At 35.3% G+C, this 23,686-nt stretch overlaps 1 protein-coding gene and 1 non-coding gene across 3 annotated transcripts; one reads left to right on the top strand and one right to left on the bottom strand.

Moving 5' to 3' along the window:
- Positions 1 to 5,130: 5,130 nt before the first annotated feature.
- Positions 5,131 to 11,906, top strand: LOC128681616 (uncharacterized). 2 transcript variants are annotated; one of them, XM_053765632.1, is made up of 6 exons: positions 5,131 to 5,276; positions 5,585 to 5,762; positions 6,114 to 6,222; positions 8,722 to 8,793; positions 8,974 to 9,131; positions 9,704 to 11,906. In XM_053765632.1, the coding sequence occupies exons 1-6, from the start codon at positions 5,264 to 5,266 to the stop codon at positions 11,769 to 11,771; spliced, it is 2,598 nt and encodes an 865-aa protein (XP_053621607.1). In that variant the 5' UTR covers positions 5,131 to 5,263; the 3' UTR covers positions 11,772 to 11,906. The 2 variants fall into 2 exon arrangements, with proteins under 2 accessions (XP_053621607.1, XP_053621608.1); XM_053765633.1 differs by lacking the exons at positions 5,585 to 5,762; positions 6,114 to 6,222.
- Positions 7,007 to 7,080, bottom strand: TRNAN-GUU (transfer RNA asparagine (anticodon GUU)). The gene has a single exon. It is a non-coding gene; the product is annotated as a tRNA-Asn (tRNA).
- Positions 11,907 to 23,686: the final 11,780 nt, after the last annotated feature.

Genomic DNA, 23,686 nt, shown 5'->3' with positions numbered 1-23,686 from the left:
AAGCTAACATAGCAAAATAATCTAAGTACCAATATTTATAAACTAACTCCGGTGTCATGCTCCAGGTAAAAGGTCGAAAATTGGATTTAATCCAGTATTTCCATAATAATATGTTATATGCGAAAGTCTGTCTGTTTGTTCTGCTTTTACGGCTAAGCTTTTCAAAAGTCAACCCTCAATTATACCTAACTAATATTATAAAGAGAATTTTTTTTTTTGTATTTTGTTTTTTTGTTGGTAATTAATTAACTCAAAAAATTACTAGATCTATTTTGATGAAATTTGACACAAACATAGAGGAAACTTTCAGGAGTAATATTGGCTACTTTTTTATTGTGGTTTTACTCGAGCTAAGACGGGACTATAAATGTGAAACTCTGTCTACCTATTGCGCTTTCACAGCTAAACTGCTGAATCGACTTTAATGTAATCAGGTATTTTACAGACTAGAAAAATTAGAAATGTAAATTTGTATTACAAACGCACCCACACATGTTACTGCGAACAAAATTATTAGAGACTAGATGCCCGGGGCTTCGCTCCCGTTGCAAATTTTCGATAATATATCTTTCTAATAGTGAAAAAAATTTTGAAATCGGCTCGGTAGTTTCGGAGATTACCCGCCTCAAACATACAAACGCTTACCTGTTTATAATTATAGTATAGATAGTAACTGCCAAAAAATGACTCTGTCTGCCCCGTACAGACGGCAAGACGTCAGACATCGATGTTTTTTTAAAGTCACCTTGTCCCGAATCCAAAATGCCTTTTAAATAAAATAAACAAAGTTTTAATAGCTAAAATAATTTGAAAAGTTAGAAATTTATTTATGACTAGCTTTTGCCCGCGGCTTCGCCCGCGTGAATTTCATAGCAAAATCTCAGTAATTTTTTTATCGCGTACTCTGTAAGACTGGTAAACATATATCATTCAAATTCGCATTTTTTCTCATCTTTAGTTCAATTTTCCGTTTCCCGCTGCGTGTCTCGTCCCGCAAACTATACAATGTACCTATTAACTACATGAGAAACAAGTCCATAATTATTTAGAATATTTTTATTTTAAGTCAGAAACGTATCACAAAGATGTTTTTTTTTAATGTATACAATATTTTTACGAAATGTTTTGAGGATGTATGGTTGTAACACTCTTTCACACAAAATCTACTGGACATTTAGTTATGAAATTTAGTACACGGGCAGAACATAACCTGGAATAACACATAGGGTACTTTTTATACCGAAATTCCCACGGGAGCGCAGCAAGTAGTACCTAAATATGAAGCATAACTAAAGTGCGCCTAAAATAGAATTTGCCTATGAGTGAAAAAGACCATCAATCATCACGTAAATTGCTTAAATGTAGCTTATTCTCGGCCGCGTCTGTCTATTCGCGATAAACTCAAAAACTACTGCACGGATTGATATCCTGATGGCAGTTAGATAGTGTGATTTCTGGAGAGTTTGTTATGTTTTTATCCGAGCGAAGCCGGGACGGTCTGCTAGTTATAAACGGAAAAAGAAGACTAAAGATTTAGTCTATCCATATCATGGATCCGATCATCTGATAAACCAAAACCAATTTGTATGGGAGACCAAAATATTTTTTTATAATTTTTTGACATCGATTTCTTTTGAAGTTGACTCAGTTATCGTCTACTAGCTTTTGCACGGGAACAGTTATTTTTTCCGGGATGTAAGGAACCCCATGTCCTTCCCCATACTTCAAATTACATGTATGCAACACTTCAAGAAGATTGGTTGAGTAGATAGAGCGTGAAGAGGTAACAAACAAACTTACTTTCGCATTTATAATATTAGGATATATATATATATCTGCTCTAAAAAATAGTGAGTTAAAAAATACCGTGTATCTGATTATTTCTTTGAAGATCAAATAAATTTCTTTTCTTTAAATGTCTTTAAACCTCTGACATGGGTTTGTAATCAACACCACATCATGTCTAAAACAGTCATTCGCACACATCGCCCTAACACTCAAAAACAATAAGGGTATTCTTAAAATCTATATTACTTTGAAAATAATAATAAACCTTTCGAAGTACCGACCAGTTTACCTTGACACATGTGTAGGGTAAACGAACCTACAAACGTACACGCCTTAAAATCGAGTATGACAGAATTGGGGATCAGTGTAAATGGTATCGGCGTTGCGAACGTGTCAGACGTATACAATGCCTATTATGTTGATACAAAGAAATGAGGAACCCTCTTTAACACCTCTCACCTTTTGATTTCGAATGCGGTTTGCATGATATAATATATCACTGAAATAGAGTAAGCATTAATTAATGATAAGTTTTTAATTTATTTATTATAAGTATAGATATTTGAAACAAAAAGCATAGAATAACAATTATACACGTGATTGTTTGATAATTACAAAATTTAAACCACTAATTGATAGCCTTAGAATAGGACTATTATTTTCCAATGAATGTTGTAGAATAGGAAATAAAAAGTCTTGACAGATAAGAGGTAAAACAACAACATTCCCAAAAAGTCTTGATGTCAGGTAAACGGTAGGTTATAGACCCGATAGCCGGATTTACATATTTTAATTTTAAGGTTTATGTTTAGCGAACACTGAGTTACAAATTTGTCACAGCCGATAATGAAAATAATATGTTCAGTTGAAAGAAAACAAAACATAAAGATCGAATATTTGCAGTCATAAGAAGTGAATGTAAATATTATTTCAAGTATTTCTTATTGTTACCGTGTCATATTCTGACATAATTGATACGACTTTGACAACTCCCAAGAAAAGTTAGAAATAGCACAAATGCGCCTGAATAATAATTAAATTAGAAACTTACTTAAAGATAAAAAGATTATTAAAAATATATTATAAAATCTTTTATTTTTCTCACTATAATTTTTTAAGCAGGCTCTGTTAACACAACATACCCTGTACACGGTACCAACATAGCCAAACCCGAGAAGTGTGGGATCTTTATATTCTTTTGATTTTAAAAGCGGTCAATTACAGTGACGTATAACCTACCTGTCGCTTTTTCAGTTTTCAGTGGATTTATTTTTAAGATAATCCATCCAAACTATATCCATATTTAATATTATAAATGTGAAAGTATGTTAGTCCTTCTGTCACGTGAAAACGGATCATTGGATTGAGAGGTGATACCTATTTATTGCGGAAATAGGTATCACCTCAATCCAATATTGGAGAGCCGGAGAGTGACAGGATATATTTAGCCGTGAACGGAACTACGCGCAATAGCTAGTTATAGTAAAAGTACCTATAATAATGTTTAATGTTTTTTTTATATTTGAATTTATATTAGCCCCGTAACTTCATTCCCTTTAGAATTTCAGGTTTCTGGTAACTTTTTGTGATACTGATAGAAACTATAATGAGGAAAGCCTCATTAAAGTAGGCACACAACCCGTGGGCCTGGGCTTCGACGCTCAACACCTGAGAACCCTGGAAGAAACCGGAAATACCCTCCATGATGAGAGATAAATTATCACAAAACTATATATTTTCAATGCGTCCGTTATGCGGTAGTTCCAGATATTAGGTCACTCAAACAACTCTATCTATGGTACTATTTATGGTAACTTTATCTATGGTAAAATTGAAGAAAATTTTAATAAGCACCAAATATTATTGGACGTCTAACTTTTTAAAACTACGTTTTTGGCGCCGTCCGCGTTGGGCATTCCAAATTTAAATGTTTCATTTTAAATGAAAATTTGCGATTGGCCGACATAGAGAATGGGCGTCAGCTGCGTAGCGTAACGTTCGAAATTCGAAATCGTCGGTTTTTGGTATTTGCTCTATGGCCATGAATATATAATGGCGAACCGTCTGGTTTGGTGAACTATTTTCGTGTGGTGTGTCTAAAAATATTAGTTATTCCAGACTTTGCTTTTAAGCTACCCCACTACACTAACTATAAGAGCAATTTCTTATTTTAGAGACAAATTTTTCGTTCTCACATCTCGTCGTCCATGGTCGATCATAGATATTGTAATACATCACAGTGGTCAATGCTGCACCTATTGTCTTACAAAATTGACGCAAAACGCAAAAGTCAGTTTGTTTGTTACCTCTTCACGCTCTATCTATTCAACCAATCGAATGAAATTTTGAACACATGTAGTTTGAAGTATGGAGAATAGGATACCTTTCATTCCGGAAAATAACTGTTTCCGTGGAAAACTAACGCGGGCGAAGCCGCGGGTAAAAGCTAATAAAAAGAAAATAAAAGTAATAAAAAAAATTGACATAATTAATTCTCTGAACGAAGAAATAAAAAATATATTCAATTCCATCAAATTATATCTGTATTTTAACTTCTGGATCGAAAAACTCGGAAGAAATAGAAAATAGCGTAGTAAAATCCAGATTTTAAATGATATCCTAGGAATGCAGCCCCTATACGCACCCTTCAAGTTGGCGTAGGTACTTGACATATTTCTATTCATTTAGATCAAAGGGCTGTGTACATAGGGGAGGGCTAGGACCCCAGATGAACACATGGGCATGTGCCTAGACTCATGTGTGAACTATTGCGACGCTTATGCCACAACACGCTTTTTAATTTTTAACCCCTGTTGGAAACAGAAGTGTGAGGAGGTTTTTTGAAGTGAAAACTTCTTTAGCGGCGATTTGCACTTTTTGTGATGGGTTAAAAAGGTTAAACTCGTCAGGTCACGAAAATTCGTAAGACGTGAAAAATACACATCGTTAATATCACATCAGAAGCCATGGATTTAAAAAGTACTCATGGATTTAATAAGTACTTCGACGGAGTATCTACTAAATCCATGCTAGAAAATGTTCTCATATGTAATTAGTAGGTACTCCGTACAACAAGTACTTGTTAAATCCATGGTTTTTATATCTGTGATATCTACACTATTATTATAAAGAGTTAAGCGTTTGTGAGTTTGTATGTGTGAGGCTCTCCGAAACTATTAAAACGATTTCAAAAATTCTTTCACCATTCTATGAGTTTATTGGTAGGTAGTTTATTTGAGAATTCTACCATTAAACCCATAGACAAAATCATAGGCACGATGAGTGAAACCACAAACCATCCATAAAGACTTAAAAAGTATAAAACAGTCATGATTTAAAAAAATGCACTGTTGAATATTTCAAATAATATTGGAACAACAAAATATCATAAAATCAACATAAAATTGCATGCAATTATCACGTAACTAATTAGATTTTTATCATGAATGGTTATTGACAATTGATTATTGAAAAGATGTTTGAACAAGGTCAGTATTTGTAGTTTATCTTCTTCCTTGTCCTGTTCCTTTTACTCTTTACTAGCCATAATAAAAATTTTACATGCGAAAATCTGTCTGTCTACCGCTTTTATTGCAAAACCGCTGGACGCGCCAACTTACCCTGTTATTTATAAAAAAGCTAAAGGAAGATTTTAGGTGTACAATTTATCATATTTTTACCCGAGCGAAGCCGGGACGGGCCGTTAGTTGACTACACAACATGTAAGTATACCAAAACGCCAAAGGAACTTGGTTTCAAGCGGGGTTCCATAGACCTTCCAAAACATTTTTTTTAGACCTAGACGACGACGAGGAATGCAACTGCGCAGCGCCGTATGTGACCGCGGCGACTCTTCTCCAGCTCCAAGCGATGAAGAACAAGCTCAGTGTGGCGTACCTTGGCAGTGAGATGATGAAGTGGAACAGCTCCAGCACTGAAATAGAGCTGAAGAAGTTATCTGTTGATCTCCAGAGGTGACACTTCCTAATTTTAAACTCCGACACAAAAACCACGGTGTTATAAGTTTTACTGCTAAGTGTGTCTGTCTCTCTGTCTGTGTACGTGGCACCGTAGCTCATCAACGGGTGAATCGATTTGGATGCGTTTTAATTTGATAGCTAATTTGTATGCGGTGGTTCTTAGATATGTTTAATCAAAATCGGTTCAGCCGTTCAAAAGTTATAAATAAACAATTTCTTCTGAGAACCACCTATCGCGAAGTGTGTTGTGTTCTTAGTTCACAGTAGGTATCAAAGGGCCTTATGATCTGACGCGAACTCAATACTTTTCTTAGATATGTACCTATTGAGTTTGTCTATTTTCAGAGTGTACAGGAACTTCGCAAAAGACCAAGCAAATGCCTACCTTCTGTTGGCTCGCTGTAGATATTTCAATCAAGAGTTTTATAGAACAGTTCTGGAAGGCGTGAAAACTGTGAGTATTACATAATTTACTCTCTCTCTTTCTCTCTCTCAACTGAGCATTTTCTCTATGGTTTCCGTCAGAATATAGCTTTGGAACGTCGGTCGCTTTCATACTTTTACGTCTCCACTTCGAACGGTCGTCGGCATCCCTAGTTATCAGATCATTGTCACGCATTCATCCTTGACATCAAGCCAGCATTTCTTCGGTTAGCCGCTCCTGGCAGGGCCGGTTGCGTTTTTTCTTAGAGCGCATGCGTGAAGTCGGAGCTGAAAAATTTAAAATGGACGCCGCAGCAGAAACAAAGATAGCAGACGAAATATTAGGTGGATGGACTGTATTGCTGGAGATCTTGAAGTTGGGTGAATTTAAAAACTGGAAGAAGGAGACGAGGGAGCGTCATCGGTGGAAAAAACTCGTGGAAGAGGCCAAGCAAAGTAATAAATACTTGTAGCGCCGTTGGAAGTAAGAAAGGAATTTTCCCGGGCTTCGCACCATCGAGATTTTGTCGACTTCACACGCGTAACTATATTATTTATATTAGCTTTTGCCTGCGGCTTCAGCCGGGTGAAATTCTCTGCGAAATCGGAACAGACATGATTTTCATACAATGTTTCAACCCCCATTATAGTCAATTCGCTGATTTAAAAAAAAATAAATAGCCTATGTTTGAATCGGGGTCTTTAACAATATGGATACCAAATTTCATCAAAATCGGTCCAGCGGTTCCGTGAAAGCGGAACAGACAGACAGACTTTCGCATTTATATATTAGTGTGAATTAAAAAAAAAATATTCGCCCCCGGGTGGGCTTGAACCACCAACCTTTCGGTTAACAGCCGAACGCGCTAACCAATTGCGCCACGGAGGCTGATGAACTTGATGGCGAAACATAGCACTATGTACATAAATAGATATAGGTACTACGCTGTATACTATATTGTACTGTCAGCTTTATTAAAGTAGGGCAATTTTACGCGAACGGATCCAATTTTATTTTTCACAAATGTTTTTATTAGACTGGTGACAAAAATTGTGAATGCAATTCTTCATTAGTCGTATTTCCTCATGGCTGAGGGTCGTGGTCCTTACGTGGATTGAAACACACAGAAACACTTTCTTGGCACTATTTGGCATTGCCTTCTCCGTAAATATATTGTCAACTATAGTATATATATAAGTACTTCATTGAGCAATATGTTGTAGTATAAATAAATATTTTTCGAAGGGATATCAATGGTGAATCGGGGGTTGATCTGCAAGATTTGGTAACAATCTGTCTGGTGGTAACAAATGTCACTTCGCCGTAGTCGGGTAAAAATTACATTGATATGAGCAACTAAATGTATGTAAACTCCGTTTTTTTTTCTTACAAGTTCAATTAAATTAACAATCTTACCATGTGTTTTTATTATTTTACAGCGATATAAATTAAAATAGACTTTTTAGGAAATCACTTTCGTGATTAATACATGTTTTACTTTAGAATGCATATAGGTCTGTACTGATATTAGATTTATTTTTAACAAAATTCAACAATAAGTACTGTGAAGATTGTTTTCAGAACAAACAAGTTATACTAACGTATAAGGTAACATATTCAGATGTTGTATTATATTGATACAGTTGTTCATAAAATCCATTGCTTTTGCTTGAAAGGGTAGTTGACAAGGTCAGAAAATTGTAAAAAATATGTATGCCCAAGATAAAATAGGTATATTAAGGATCATTGTAGGATCAATACCGCTGGAAACGAAGATTTAAAGTTTGTCGGAAAGTGCATTCAATAACACCAAACTCAACCATCATAAGAATAAAAAATAAATTTTGAAACAACTTTTATTAAGAAGTCATCACAATAAACCATAAATAAAGGTACCTAGGTGTCGAACAAGCATACCTTTTTCGCTAATATATTAGGTGCCTACTCAATCGTGACTTCACGTTGAGTATTATTTTGTACCTATGAAGCATTTGGAAGAGTCTAAAAATGCGTGATTTTATTTTTGTCATATATTCAAAAGTATAAAGTATATTTTCACTGGTGTTTCTATAATATCAGGGCCTTCGAATAGTCATCAAAATAAAAATTAGTTATCTACCCTAATGTCTCATAATCTGTGTTTTTCTTTATTATTTAAAACCATTTGTGAAGATACGAGATTATCTTTCGATGGTGATATTACATGCGTATGCATGTGACGATTGTATGGAATCGTAGCGCATTCGTGCACGCGTTTCGCGTTTGCCATTCAACAAACAACAAGCATTTGTGCTGCATACTCATTCGATTTGCGGGGCTCTCAGTTCTCTTCACTCATTTGAAACCTATAGAAAAACATAAAAATTGAAATCGTCTAGCGATGTTCTTAAGATATTTTGACAAGTTCTCAAATAACAAAATTTCCGGGTAATTCAGGTTTTGCACCTCACTAAACATTAACAAAACTAAATACAAGAATAAAAGAAGTGAAAACGGTTTCCATGTATTCAAATTTGCTTCCATTTGCAGGCGAGTGTGACCGTAACTACTGGAACTAGAGATGTTGCCGGAGTGACGCTGATAAAGTTGAAAGTGATATTGGTAAGATATCGTCCAATAAAGATTACTGCTTCGAATGTAATGAGGAATACGCGACAATGAGGGAGAGAGAGGGTAAAGCGGGAATAAATTGTTTACCTATAGGAGCTACTTTTAAAAACAAATGAAGCTATTGGCAAATGCTAGTCTCTGAATAAACATTTGTTCTTACAACATTCACAGGAGAAATCAAAGCAAAAAGTATCATTTTTATCAAGAGGGGGCCAACAAATACAAGAGGCAAAAAACGCTTGGACCAAATTGTTGAAATCAAACATCAAAATGGTCGAACACAGGACTAATTACCGAGCGATTGAAAATGCTTATAGGAGTGCAACGAAGTGAGTAACTGACGATGTATTGCTGCTGTCATCCGGGGGGCTACCATTTAAAACACGTAGTACGTCATTGCGTCCACGTGTTCCCTTTTTTATTACACGTTACGGGAAAAAGACACATATGCACGTTAGTTATGGGCTACGTATTTATTTCGAAGTAGGCCTTCTGTATCGTGTACTCAATTTCCGTACATATCTGTGACATAGCAAACTCCAGGAATGCTGACTGCGCTGGTACGGCCACGTCTTGTTTAGATCTGCAAATTCTAATATTAAATAATTGTATAAAATATAATTATATATATTTTTTCCTATGTAATTTCCCGATAGTACATATAACAACGTGATGCACGATGTAATCTTTGCCAAAACCAGTTAGGACTGGTTTTGGCAAAGATTACATCGTGCATCACGTTGTAATACTAGGGTATTAAAGAACCATTTTTACCCAATACATACTATACATATATATAGTATGTATTGGGTAAAAAATAAACTTTCAACTTTTATCGTCCAAGTAACAGCGTTTAAATATCACTACTTCATTTTATTACATATTTTTGTAATGTCGACAGGCGGCAGAATATTATAGATCAAATAGTTGTGCCAAAGACACAAGCAACGATAAAATACATCCAAGTCGAATTGGAAGAGATAGATAGAGAAGAGAGTCACAGAATTAAAATGACATTAAATAAAATGCAGAAGGGTATGGAGGCGAAACGCAACTGTTATTGCACGAAGCGGATCTCTTATGTCAAAGATGAAGATAAAAAAGTCGAGGAGATAAATACCGAATTGCCAAAAGCTAGGAGCTTGATTGAAGAGCAAACTGAAATACCTGAACATAAATATCATCCAGTAATTATTGTTAAAGATATGCCAGATAACGTAGATAGACGAAGTTTAATCAAACTGAAGTCTCAACAAGTGATACCGTCTCTTAAAAACTTTTACGAACTTGTATCTGTTGACACGAGTGTAGAATTAGACAAAGTAATTCCTAAAAAACGGCTATCCCTTGGAGATTGTGATCCTAGATTAGATCCAACTATGGCCGCCGAAACTTCAGTAGCTATGGATGATTTTCTAGATGTATGCAATGATGCCAAGCACCAGCTTGATAATTTAACAAATACAGAGCAGCCAAGTCAAGTGGATTCTAAATTAATTGTCAATTTAAAAAGTCACATTGACGCGGTTATTAACACAAACAGTAAACTTCATAATTCTACTATACTAGCACCAAGTGTTAAAGGTTTTATTCAAAGTTGTGGCAGATTAGATGTTGGTCTTAAAATTGCTAATAAAGACCTTGATCATACGCCATTAGATGACAGTGGTAAAAAAATTGTAAGTAATCTAGTAAAAAATATAGACGATGTTGTACAAATTATTACAGAATGCAAGAATAACGGCTTGCTAACGCCAAGTCTTGAAGAGTTTTCAAAAGTATTTAACGAAGCTAAAGAAAAAATTGGTAACAAAATTAAGAAACCATACCATGGACTACCAAAACAGGATTATTTAAAACAAATTCTAGCTGACTTAGAGACATTAACTATGGAAATAAGACGAGAAGGTCTAGAATCAACGAAGGTACAGCAATTTTTGAAATCATGCAAATTATTCAAAATGCGTCTTGAAGAACACAAAAAGCTTGTGCCCAAGAGACGAACATCTGAATCACAAAGAGATGACTCCTTTATTACAGAGAGTATATTGTTATTTATGATGTCTTGTGAAGATTATGTAAAGAGTGCAAAACTTGGCAGAAATTTAACACCAGAATCGTCATCAGAAGAGAAAATTATTTCAAAAATATCTGAACTAATGGTAAAGTGGCAGAGAGAAGGAATTCTAAGTAATAGTACAATTGAGTTTATGAAAAATGCAAAAAATAGATGGACAATTGATAGTAGCAGAAAATATAACACCAGTTCAGATGGTCGTTTCATATTATCACCGAAAGATGATAGCTTGATTTCTGAGGACATAAGGTCAATCAAGATGCTACCAATTCCGATTAAGACTATACCAAAAAAAATAACCGCAAATCAAATTTTACCGCCCAGTCCCGAAAATGCATGTGATGCTGAAAGCGGTGAAACTGTTAATAAAACCAATGATAATCCACCTCTACCGACTAAATCGCCAAAACAACCAATCCTTTCGAATAAAAATATCCAAAAGGTATCAGTGGCGGCGGGCTTTGTCGAAACTCAGACAAATCCTTTACAGTCTGAAAAAGTGGACTTGACCCAACAAACGCTTGAGCCAATGCCAAACAATCCACCAAAATGTAAAGAAGTAGAAGTATACACTGAATCGAAATGCTGCAGGTTTTCTAATGAGACCAATGTTAATTTTTTCACAAGAAACGATGTTATAAATGATGCGCAACAATCCGAAATGATTGTGGCGGAAATAAGCGCATATGATAGTTGTCCAGTGTTCGAGTCGAATCACGAAGACATTTGGCTGTTGGAAACTTGTATGGAGAAGCCATCTGACACAGAAGCTGATGGGAAACAAGGTTCCACATTAAGTACATCCAATCAATCAGTAGAAAAACTAACCTGCTTGGTCTACGATAAAGAAAAGTCTGATGATCGCTCAGTCAAAAGGACTTACACTATGTAAAGAACTGTTGATGTAAATGTTTTTTAATATTCAAGAAATCATTCACTTTTGCTACAACATTTATTTGTAATTTTTATCTTTTTTATTTCGTTTTGTATCTAGGTAAATTAAATGTGTAATTAAATTATTAAAGGATCGTAATAAAAGTAGTTAAAATAACATTTTTGAATCAAATTCAAATTCAAATTCAAATCATTTATTCAGAAATTAGACCTTCACAGGCACTTTTTCTCGTCAATATTTATAGTTATTTCTCACAAGCTACAAACTACTTAGAATCAATAGTTTACTTAAGAATTATTAATTCAGTTAAAAAATAATACTGTTCCTTTTTATCCTCCTAACCCATTCACCCGCTGGACTATCCCCACTGATGAGTGGACACAGTGAAATGAAAAACAAAAAATTGGCAAATGAAAAATAGGCAGTTAAGCACTGTCTCACCAGCCTCATGGAAGGAGAACCTAAATATTTATGGAATTCTCGGTAATCGGGATTAACCCCGGGTTTTATAGACAACGAACGCATTCCCAAGTATACATACATACTTATATGAGCTGTATCTGCGGAATAAGATACAAAAGGAAATATAGAAGTATATTTTTATTCAACACAACGGGATTTAGCCGTAACTCTGGAGGAAGCTTTACATAATGTAATAATAATATGCCTTAGCCGGTTTCACATAGGGAAAATAATATTTTTATAAGATATCCGATGCGCCAACAGATAAGGTTTTTACAAAAATGCAATTTTTGTCAAAAGCTTTTGTTGTCGTGAGACCATAAGACACTTCACGCCTGACGAAAACCCCGTGTCTGTGCTGTAAACGGTTGAGGAGTTTCCTCGTTTGGAGCCGATCCGGGCTGCACTGTCAAGTCATGTTTATCATAATAATGCACTGTCATGGAAACTGAAGCGACGTGGGAAATTTCAACTCTGCAGGTCAACTGGAAGTAGGAGAAATCTAAGATACAAAGAAAACAAATAGAAATAAACATCAAGGAAAGCGTGAGACGTGAAATTTAAAAATAAAATATAGGTTCCTACCCTTAAATAATTCAAAAAAATGCTGTGATATCAAAAACTGCTTGTAATAATATAATTCTTCAAAATTACAAAATATTATGGAAAAAAAGAAAAAGATCTAAGAAAATGAAAGCCACTTTCACGCATAAAGTATTGTTACAATAATAAAAACGCTGTGACATTAATGCAAACTGCTTTTTATAAGTTCCTTGTGTTCGTTGAAAGGTACACTTGTGAACGATTTATTGTTTAGTATTTTTAATAGTGATTTCTTAGTTTTATCAATTATTTTTTAATGATTTTATTTTAAGGTACGGAAATCTAATAAATGGAATTTACACGAATCGATCAATTTGTGTAGGGAACAAAAATAGTGCTAATATGATAAATGCGAAAGTTTCCGAGGGTATGTGTATGTATGTTTATTACTCTTTCACTCGAAATCGGACTGATTATTGTGATATTTGGTACACGCATAGACATAGAATAACACATAGGGTACTTTTTATTCCGAAATTCCCACCCTGAGCTCCGACCCTCAACGGCTGAGGAATAAACCGGGATCACGCTCAGATGAGATAGAGCTAACAGAAGTGTTGCTTCTAATATTATGATTGCATTTCCTCTACTCAGACAGAGTATGCGTTGGGACTCGCATTAATGCACGCGTGTGGTCTAATTTAACTATAAAAGTGTGCTTACGACAGCCTCCGCTGTGATCAAAGGGGTGGCGGTGTCATTGGAATATTTAGACGCGGGAGATTATAATATTTTTTTTTCCAAAAATTTCATTTTTATCACAAGATTTTATTGTAGTTAGTGAGACAAGAAAATTATATCAGTGCAATAAACCGTTGACTCGCGTCAGAAGCCTGGGCGCATCATCAGGCAATACGACCTCCACGGCGCAGTGGTGGTCAACACGCTTGTCTGCTATCTGTAGGTCCTGTGTTCAATTCCCATCGCGGAAAAATATATGTACCTACACATCGGAACCGCGATTCAAGCTTGGTTGATTAAATGTTGTCCATATATTTATTTATGCCTCACATTCCATGACAATATATTATAAGTATGACCTTATAGTACGACCTTATACCTAAGATCGGCTCCTAACGAGGGAACTTCTCAAAGGTTTACTGCATAAACATGATTATTTTATCATGCTTTGAATGGAACAAAATCCCCGTGACGAGAACTTTCAGTTGCGGTGATCACTTCCTACCGGGTGCGCCCCTTGCCTATTTGCTTGCATTAGTAAAAAAAGAAATAAACAAACATGTGTGTGGACCGTTAAATGTTGTCCATTTATTATTATTGTTGACGTCATATATAATTATAAATAATATAAATATAAATATATTAGGACAAATCACACAGATTGAGCTAGCCCAAAAGTAAGTTCGAGACTTGTGTTATGGGATACTAACTCAACGATACTATATTTTATAATAAATACATATATAGATAAACATCCAAGACCCGGGCCAATCAGAAAAAGATCATTTTCCATCATGAGCCGACCGGGGATCGAACCCGGAACCTTACCACTGACAAGAATCTTACCACTGCGCCACCGAGGTCGTCAATTATTGTTGACGTCATCAAATCTGCTGCTTAAAAAAGAACATGAAATATTTCAAAACCGTCACGTCTAAACATGATCAACTCTATAATGCAGCGAGGTCCATGCCCTGCGAAGAGCTGCGTACAGTAATAGATGTTTAACGGCACGCCAGAGCATAATGCACGTATGTGGGCTGGGGCTTGTCCTAGTAACGAAATGGCTGCCTGACACGTAGCCAACATTTTGTTTTTTTAATCGCCATTTTTCTTTACGGCCAGTTTACTATCTCTCTCTCTGTTACGGCCAGTTTCTCTCTCTCTCATAACTAGAACTATACTATTATTATAAAGTGGTAAGCGTTTGTGAGTTTGAATGTTTGAGGCGGATAATCTTCGAAACTACCGAACCGATTTCAAAATTTTTTCACCATTTTAAAGGTACATTATCCAAGATCGCTATAGGCTATATTTTATCTCAAAATTCTAGTGTTTAATAAATCAGTGGTGATTCTTTCGGCCAGTTCACGGAAACTCTCAAAGAAATTTCGGCGAGTTTCCCTGTCTCTTAACTAGACGTGTACAATTGACTAAGCGAGCGAGCTCTACAAATCAACTTGGGGCAAAAAAACAATTTTTTTTTGTATGTACCTATGTATGTTTTGTAACGCGATAACTTTCGAATCGTTAGTCTGGTTTTGATGAAATTTAAAAGTTATGTAATATAGGATATGTTAATAGTTTAAGTTCGTAGGGCACAAAATCGGTTAAGTCGTTTTTGAAATATTGACAATTATTAAAAAATGTCTTATGTTCGCGAGGTCTATGTTCGCGGCCTACATTGGTGATTCTCTAAGGACCTAACCTCCTATAACTGGGCTTCCGCGCTCAATGGCTGAGGATGAAACCGGGAAATCGCTAAAACGAAAGAGAGAATAGGACCTATCCTATGAACTGCCAAGAATAACTTTAGTCGTATTGTACGACATCCAGATGTGATTATAGAGTGATCCTAGCGGGAACCACACACTGTACGTTGAACAGACATATTTCTGTGTATTTAGTAGTCCTTTTAAAGTAGATGATTGGTTTATAGATAAAATTAAACATCATTTAAAAGATTTAAATTTTTATTATATGCACTGTTGCTCTAAATGGAACTGTTAGGGTGCTATTGGAATTGGTGCGCTGAACGGCATACCTACCTCAATCATTCGATCGGTCATTCAGTTTCATTCCATTCAATTTGTTCCAAAACGGTCGCTTTCAGCTTGGATCTGAAGTATTGCAATTAATAAGCTCATGTATATTATTAACGACGTATTTAATAACCACCATTGAGTTATTTCTTTTGAACATAGAGACGACATTATTGGCTGATTCATATTAGTTATAGTTTGTTTATCCTACTAATCCTACTTTCATTATAAATGCGAAAGTTTGTGAGTATGTGTGTATGTGTGTTTGTACTTTTTATCCCAAAATTCCCACGGGAGCGAAGCTAGTGTTGTAAAAGGCAAAAGTTTATGAGGATGTATGTGTGTATTTTTGTTAAACTTTCACGCTTCAAATCAAATCTTGGCACTGGACGGATTGTTATGAAATTTGGTACACGGGTAGAATATAACCTGGAATAAAACATAGGGTACTTTTTATCCCGAAATTCGCACGAGAGCGAAGTCGCTTGTCGCAGCTAGAAATGTTATACATGTCCGGTTTCTTCCTGAGCTGCAAACCATCGAAGCCATTTAATTATTCTACTCGGTCTTTGGCATGACTAGTTGAGAACTTGAGATTATTATATAGGTACCTAACTAAATATATATTACTAGCTGCCCGTCCCAGTTTCGCTCGGGATAAACCAAATAAAAAGTAAAACCTAAACCTTCCTGAAATCACTCTATCTATTTAAAAAACCCGTATCAAAATCCGATACGCAGTTTTAAAGATCTAAGCATTATTATGTACCTACATTGGGACAGTGAGACAGACAGCGGAAGCAATTTTGTTTTATATTATATAGTGATACGAGTTTTGTCAAGTAATATATCACTACAGCACACGTTTTGCACTTCGTCTCTTTTTTGTTAACCATTTCTCTCTCTCTCTCTCTCTCATCTCTGCATGTACCCGGTTGGGATCGAGGTTCTGAAAACGCGAGGCGTAATAAAACTTAAAATTTCGAAAATTCTGCTGTGATTTACAACCGGCCGCCGGCCTGACGTCAACCATCCTTGGGAATGTTATTGTTGCCTATCAGCTGTCTAGACTGTGTATCCTTCAGTCGCCTCGTATGACATCCACGGATGGATATGGAGTGGTCTTATTCTAAGGCGGAACCACACGCCACAAGACGCTAGCCACGCTCTTATTATTCTTACTATGTATGGTGTTAGTCGCGTTTTGTTAATGAAGTTTATTACGTATCTATTTATCTATCTATTGTCTGTTCTGTACATTTGAACTCCATGACCTCAACCCTATTCTATGTTTGCCATTGGTCAAGCTCCATACAATATCTAGAACAATGTCGATCCTCAAACAGTCGTCATTCGCGCCATTCTCGCTCTTATGTCCATAGGAATAAGATCTACTTAGAAGGGGTTGGCAAATGTCTTTAATTTAAAATGACCTATACACGACCCCATTGCTGGTAAAGACAATTGTTTTTTTTTTAAATAATACTGGCCACTAACGCGGTCAAAATCTTAGGTCAACATTATTATGTCAAGAATTTGAATTTAGTACAGGAATAATTAACTATGTTTTTTTCGAGACTTGTGTTATGGGATACTAACTCAACGATACTATATTTTATAACAAATACATATATAGATAAACATCCAAGACCCGGGCCAATCAAAAAAAGATCATTTCCCATCATGACCCGATCGGGGATCGAACCCAGCAGCTGTCGGTTCAGAGGCATGCACTTTACCACTGCGCCACTGAGGTTGTCGAAAACAGACCATCAAATGTCGATCTATGAAAGTACAGACACACTTAGCAAATTTTTTATCTGTGCGCGTCAGCCATTTTGAAAGTGTCGGAGCACTGAAAGGTAATTAATTGGTGAAACCACTCCTAAAGTGGAAACGCGATAAAGTTCTATACCACGGCATAAGCGATAGCGTTTAATGTTCATAAAAATGTTACTATAAGCTAAAGTATGATTTTTCTCGCTATGTCAATTTTATATGTATTTTATGTGTAGTGACATAACGTATTCTAGTTTAAAGTACGTAAACTTTTAACTTTTTTATGAATTATTTAGCCAAATACCAGCACCGCCACTACAGGTCACCGTTTACGATTTAGTCAACTGTGAACAACATTATGTAGTGGAAAACTACACACTTTTAAATTAAATTATTTGTTTAATCCTAATCCTTACTAATATTATAATCCTAACTAATAATATAAATGCGAAAATAAGTTTGTATGTTATCTCTTCACGCTTTATCTACTCAACCAATCTCCTTGAAATTTTGCACACATGTAGTTTGAAGTATAGAGAAGGACATAGACCTTTCATCCTGAAAAAATTACGCGGGCGAAGCCGCGGGCAAAAAACTAGTTTATTCATATTTATTATTAAAGAAAATGATTTGATAAAAATGTGATGATGACGTTAGTCTGCGGTTATATATGGCCATTAGGTACATGTTGACTGAAATCACGCATCCATGATTTTTTTTTAAATATCGATTTTGTTGTTTCATTAAGTCAACTGCTATCGCCTTTGACTGCATTTTAGGGGCAAAAACGAGTTACCAGGACGCGGAAGAAGGGATTATTTTCTCATTTTCCGCTAATTCCTATGTCTTGTACGGCATTAACGAACATATCAAGCGCCGATATATGCTTTAGTGGAAATGGAGAGCACAACACTTTTTTTTTACGTTAAGTTTTAAACGGGCTTCATTTCGAATAAGTTTTCTCTCTGTCTATCGTTCTCACCTGAGCGTCTTCACGGTTTGTTCCGCACCCGTTGAACGTCGGAGCCCAAGGTCGTTATTCCTACTTTTTCGTCTCCACTTCGCACGGTCGTCGACATCCCTAGTTGTCAGTCCATTGGCACGCATCCTTGACGACGAATATCATATATATATATATATATATATATATATATACAGCACAAATATAAGAACATTACTTCAATGTAATGTTGTTATTATCCGTGATATACAGTCTGCTTCGTGTTTTTTAACCAATCACAATCATCGGATTTGGTATTGCAATTATAAAAATTTTTGTTCGTAAAAAGTCAGTTTTCTACACTATAAAGATAGACTGTGCTTGGTTATAACAAAATTAGACGCTGTATGACTATGAAATTTTAATGTGTGGTCAACCCCGTATCTACGGTTTCTATATGTTTGTATTAGCCCATTCTAAAAAGTCTGGCTGCTAGCACCATAAACCTTTTCAACTTAAACCACAATAAAAATCTCACAAAGTTAATAGGAGGCATAGATTTGCATAAAAACTTTTATAAAGGGCTCATGGGGGTTCTCTATGCTGAGGCGTCGGAGCATAGACTAACGTCTATTGTCTATGCATGGCATTAAGTAGTGTTTGAAATGCGGAAATGGAGAATAACATATAAATTATTCCCGTGGAACTACTTCCATTCATCCACTATAATTATAATATGAAAGTCTGTGTATCTGTTATGCCGGCTAAACCGCTGGCTAAAATTTAATGAAACTTAGAACCATCAACAGCCATTAAAGTCCCCACTGCTGGGGTAGGCCTTTCTTATGGATGGATGAGGAGTATGAGCCATGACCCACCACGCGGGCCCATTGCGGATCGGCGGGTTTTAACCGAAGTATGACAAGCTCAAGATAATACATTTTTGATCACCCATCCATTGACCGACCATTATGAGAGTGACTTAACCGCCACTATTACAGGCGCACTACGGACGATTTTTCGTCATCGATGAAAAACATATCCTACTAATGATATAAATGCGAAAGTTTGTGAGGTTGTATGTGTGTATTGTTTGTTAATCTTTTGTTGGAACACGGGTAGACTATATCCTGGAATAACACATAGGGTACTTTTCCCGAGATTCCCATGGAAGAGAAGCCCCGGCGCGTAACTAATACTTAATCACCCGAAGTCAGTGTAGGTATGTTTTGCTTAGATTTATTTATGTTTTTTGAAATAGAATTTTATCATAAAGTTTATAATGAACTAGCGGCCCGTTCCGGCTTCGCTCGGGTTACACCATAATAAATTATACACATAAACCTTCCTCAGGAATCAAACTATCTATTTAAAAAATCTGCATCAAAATCCGTTGCGTAGTTTTAAAGATCTGAGGGACAGACAGCGTGAATCGACTATAATATACTATGTATAATAATTGATATTATTTATACCGTTTAAACCTTATAGATTATAACCTCATGCACACTATAGAAAGTTACGTAATTAGCTAAAAACGTAACTAAAAAATCGACTTTAAAAATATCCGTCACACATTACTGTTAAATACCTTGCATGAAGATTTTTCATTTATTCATCCTGTTTTTATTTACAAAAAACTTACAGGTAAGTACTCATTTAAACTTGCTAGATAATTTTTAATTAAACTGCTCTTCCACAGTAAAGTTCGTCACGCATAAAACATTTCATTGCAGAAAATAAAAACTCATATTTTTTTCTATTGCCCCTTCGAAGTACTCATTCGTCCTTTAAAAGATTCTATCTTGACCTTTTTTTACTCTGTCTCCGGGAACATTAAAAAAATATAAAGAGTTCTTGAGAGAAGTTAAGGATTTTCCTCCAAGGAGCCATAGTAGGTACTGTTCATTTAGAGATCGGATGTGGTACTTATACATACTTTATTTTTATTTATTTTTCTACCTGTGCCACATGAGTTTCGTGAGAATTTCGGAATATAAAGTACTTTGTGTTGTTTCACAATAATTAGTCTACCCGTGTACCGAATTTCATCGAAATCTGCCTAGTAGATTTAATGTTTTCGGGTGTTTTGTGTTTATACTTTTTTCAGATCATATCAAAATATATTATGTAAGTAGATATCTAGTTTCTAAAGTACCAAATTTGCATTTTTATTAGATACTTTTTTTCTTTTTTATCCTATCTAAGGTGGTCTTCACAGATGCTTAATATGGAAATATGTTGCCATATTTCCATATACTTTGTAACCTAGGCGTTATGTAGTATGTATATAATTAATAATGCTTATTTTGACGATTTATTTTTAAAATAACAATATTACGTTTACTAAAATAAACCATTCTTCATACATCCATGCCCTAAGAATCCATTCAAAGCACTGTGAAATATTATGTATTGCATATTCAGTGAAAATAAAACTGGCGGGAAGTCGGCCATCTTGCTTTTTGTTTACTCTATGCCGCAAGGTTCGATACTTTGAGGTTGGTACACACTTTCAACTTTTCATGCATTCGAGTGGTGAAAATTGAAACTTTTCAAGCGTTTATTGAAAAACACGCCTTTTAGCATTCAGTTTGCAATTTTTATTTTTCACCAAAGGCAAGGAACGTTTGACTCCTTCGTTTCTTTTTCTCGATTGAAAACTATTCTACCACGAATTTTTTTATCAAACTTCCATAAGTACCGTTTTATTTATTACTAGATGTTGCCCGGGGCTTCGTTCCCGTGGGAATTATGAGATAAAATATAGCCTAAAGCAATCTTGGATAATGTACATTTCTAATGGTGAAACAATTTTTGAAATTGGTTCGATAGTTTCGGATATTACCCGCCTTAAACATAGGTACAAATTCACAAACGCTTAGGTACCTTTTTATAGTATAGATATAGATATTTTCAATGATTTTTTTTTTGTATATACTATAATTTTATCTCGTTAGTTTGAAGCTGAATTAATGTCGCGTGTATAACTCTTAGGTACTTGATTGTTTCTCTTCTAATTATGGGGTTGTTGATGCTATAGTGCCGTATTCATAGTGCAACTAGATAATTGTAGTAGTTCATACTTTATACCATCCTATCTAAGGTGGTCTTCACAGATGCTTAATATGGAAATATGTTGCCATATTTCCATATACTTTGTAACCTAGGCGTTATGTAGTATGTATCTAATTAACAATGCTTATTATGACGATTTATTTTTAAAATAACAATATTACGTTTGCTAAAATAAACCATTATATATAATAATTATAGTAGTTTATACTTTATACCAAAATAAGAAGCCTTCTTCCCCTTTGGTAACTAAATTTACCCAACCGGCTCTACAAGAGAACAGTTTTCTTTCGCTGTTGAGCAACTAATTGCGAAAGATGATTTTTTTATAAATGGAAAAAATGAAAAGAAAACAATTAGAGGCTATAATTATAAACTCAAAAAAATTCTTCCATATTTTCTATTGATTTTATTTGAAAGTAGGTATATTTGTACTTTTACCTGTGTAATACTTATTAAATATATCCAAAATAGTCACTTATTTCAAACTTAAGCTTAAGGCGTGGTTATTAGACCATGTGTTTTACAACTTGGATGAATATTTTGAATATAATACTCGTACCTTACGAGAATATAAAGTAAATAGGTATGTATTCTAAAAATCCATCCATCCATACCTTGTTCTGTACAGAGTTACTGCTTGTTAGCTAACCTATATATAGTGTAAAAATACATGTTTTGTATGTATGTATATATGTATGCGTGCGTGCGTGCGTGCGTGCGTGGGTACGTGCGTGCGTGCCTGTGTGTGTGTGTGTTTGTTTGTAATGCGATAACTTTCGAACCGTTCATAAAAGGTATGTAGAAAATGCCAATAGAATTTTTAAGTTCGTGGGGCATCAAAATCGGTTCAGTCGTTTTTGAAATATTTACAATTTTGTAAAAATGTATTGTGTTTGCGAGGTCTAAGTTCGCGGCGAACTGCCAGTACTATAAATACGACCGTTAGGTAGGTACATGTATTTCTATATTACCGTGGTAGTGGGGCCGCTCTTTGACGAGCCCCCAGTTCGATAAAATCTCAGGGTTGTCACATACAAATTCATTTGTTAGACAAATTAAAAATCCCCCGACTTCCAATATTAATTTCGCTACAACTTTTGAACGGCTTAACCGATTTTGATCAAATATATCTAGAAACCAACGCATAAAAATTAGCTATCAAAAAAAAACGCATCCAAATCGGTTCACCCGTTGATGAGCTTTTGAACCACGTACACAGATAAACAGACAGATACACTTATCGGTCAAACTTATGACACACGTCTTTTTGCGTCGGGAGTTGAAAATTAACAAATTAACTAATTTACATTACAATTGAATAAAAATTACATTTAAAATGATAAGACAAGTTTTGTTAGTAAGTATAATAATAATAATAAGTATATTACTAGACTTTTCCGTGAGTTAATTCCCTATGGTAGGTATCTACAAAAATTAAAAACGTAACCCTTATAGAATCACTTGTTCGTCTGTTTGTCTGTGAGCTAATCCAAAGCACCGTATCTATCTCTTTTCAACTGCATCATCCATCTCCCTCGCAACCGAAACCTACATTTTCACACATCGCCAACCCTGAAGCTAGATTCCCCTGGCTAGGGTTGACAACAATAGCGCCGTAGGGTTGTAATTAAAAAAATCGCGGATTCCCGCGCTGGGGCGTGATTTTTCACGCGAACCACTTTTGCTAGTAGCACTTAAGGCGCTATGTGTCCGCACACTGTAGCACCACCGTCACCTTTTCATTAATTTATTTTATCTCTTAGCGAAAAATAAAATTATTACAACAGATTACGCATAGTTATAACTAAGTGATATTGATAGATTATGCCACACTGTAACCCGATAATTTTATTAGGAACAAAAATATTGGGAATGCCCGCGGCTTCGATCGCGTGATTTCCACCACGGGAGCAGTTATTTTTCCGGGGTGAAAGGTACCCTATGTCCTTTTCCGTATTTCAAACTATATGTATGCAAAATTTCAAGAAGTTTGGTTGAGTAGATAGAGCGTGAAGAGGTAACAAACTTTCGCATTTATAATATCAGTTAGTATTATTATAGTTTTCCATTACACCATGTAGTCCAATATTTGACTAAATCGAAAACGATGGCCACCAAAATCCGTTTAGTCAAGAGCGACCATACTTATCTAGTCTGGCATACCTACTTACATAACTGTTAAAATATATTTTTCGCTAAGAATTAATAGAAATTGAAAAAACTGTGATGGTGGCGCTAGTGTGCGGGTACATAGCGCCTTAATATATATATATATATATATATATATATATTTAAGGTTGTGTCTCATACTCATGCTGTCATCTGAT

This window comes from Plodia interpunctella, chromosome 27 (genome assembly GCF_027563975.2).
Source record: "Plodia interpunctella isolate USDA-ARS_2022_Savannah chromosome 27, ilPloInte3.2, whole genome shotgun sequence".
In the NCBI taxonomy this organism is placed as follows: Eukaryota; Metazoa; Arthropoda; class Insecta; order Lepidoptera; family Pyralidae; genus Plodia; species Plodia interpunctella.
The sequence above is the reverse complement of the archived record's forward strand: the minus strand, read 5'-3'. Positions and strand labels throughout refer to the sequence as shown.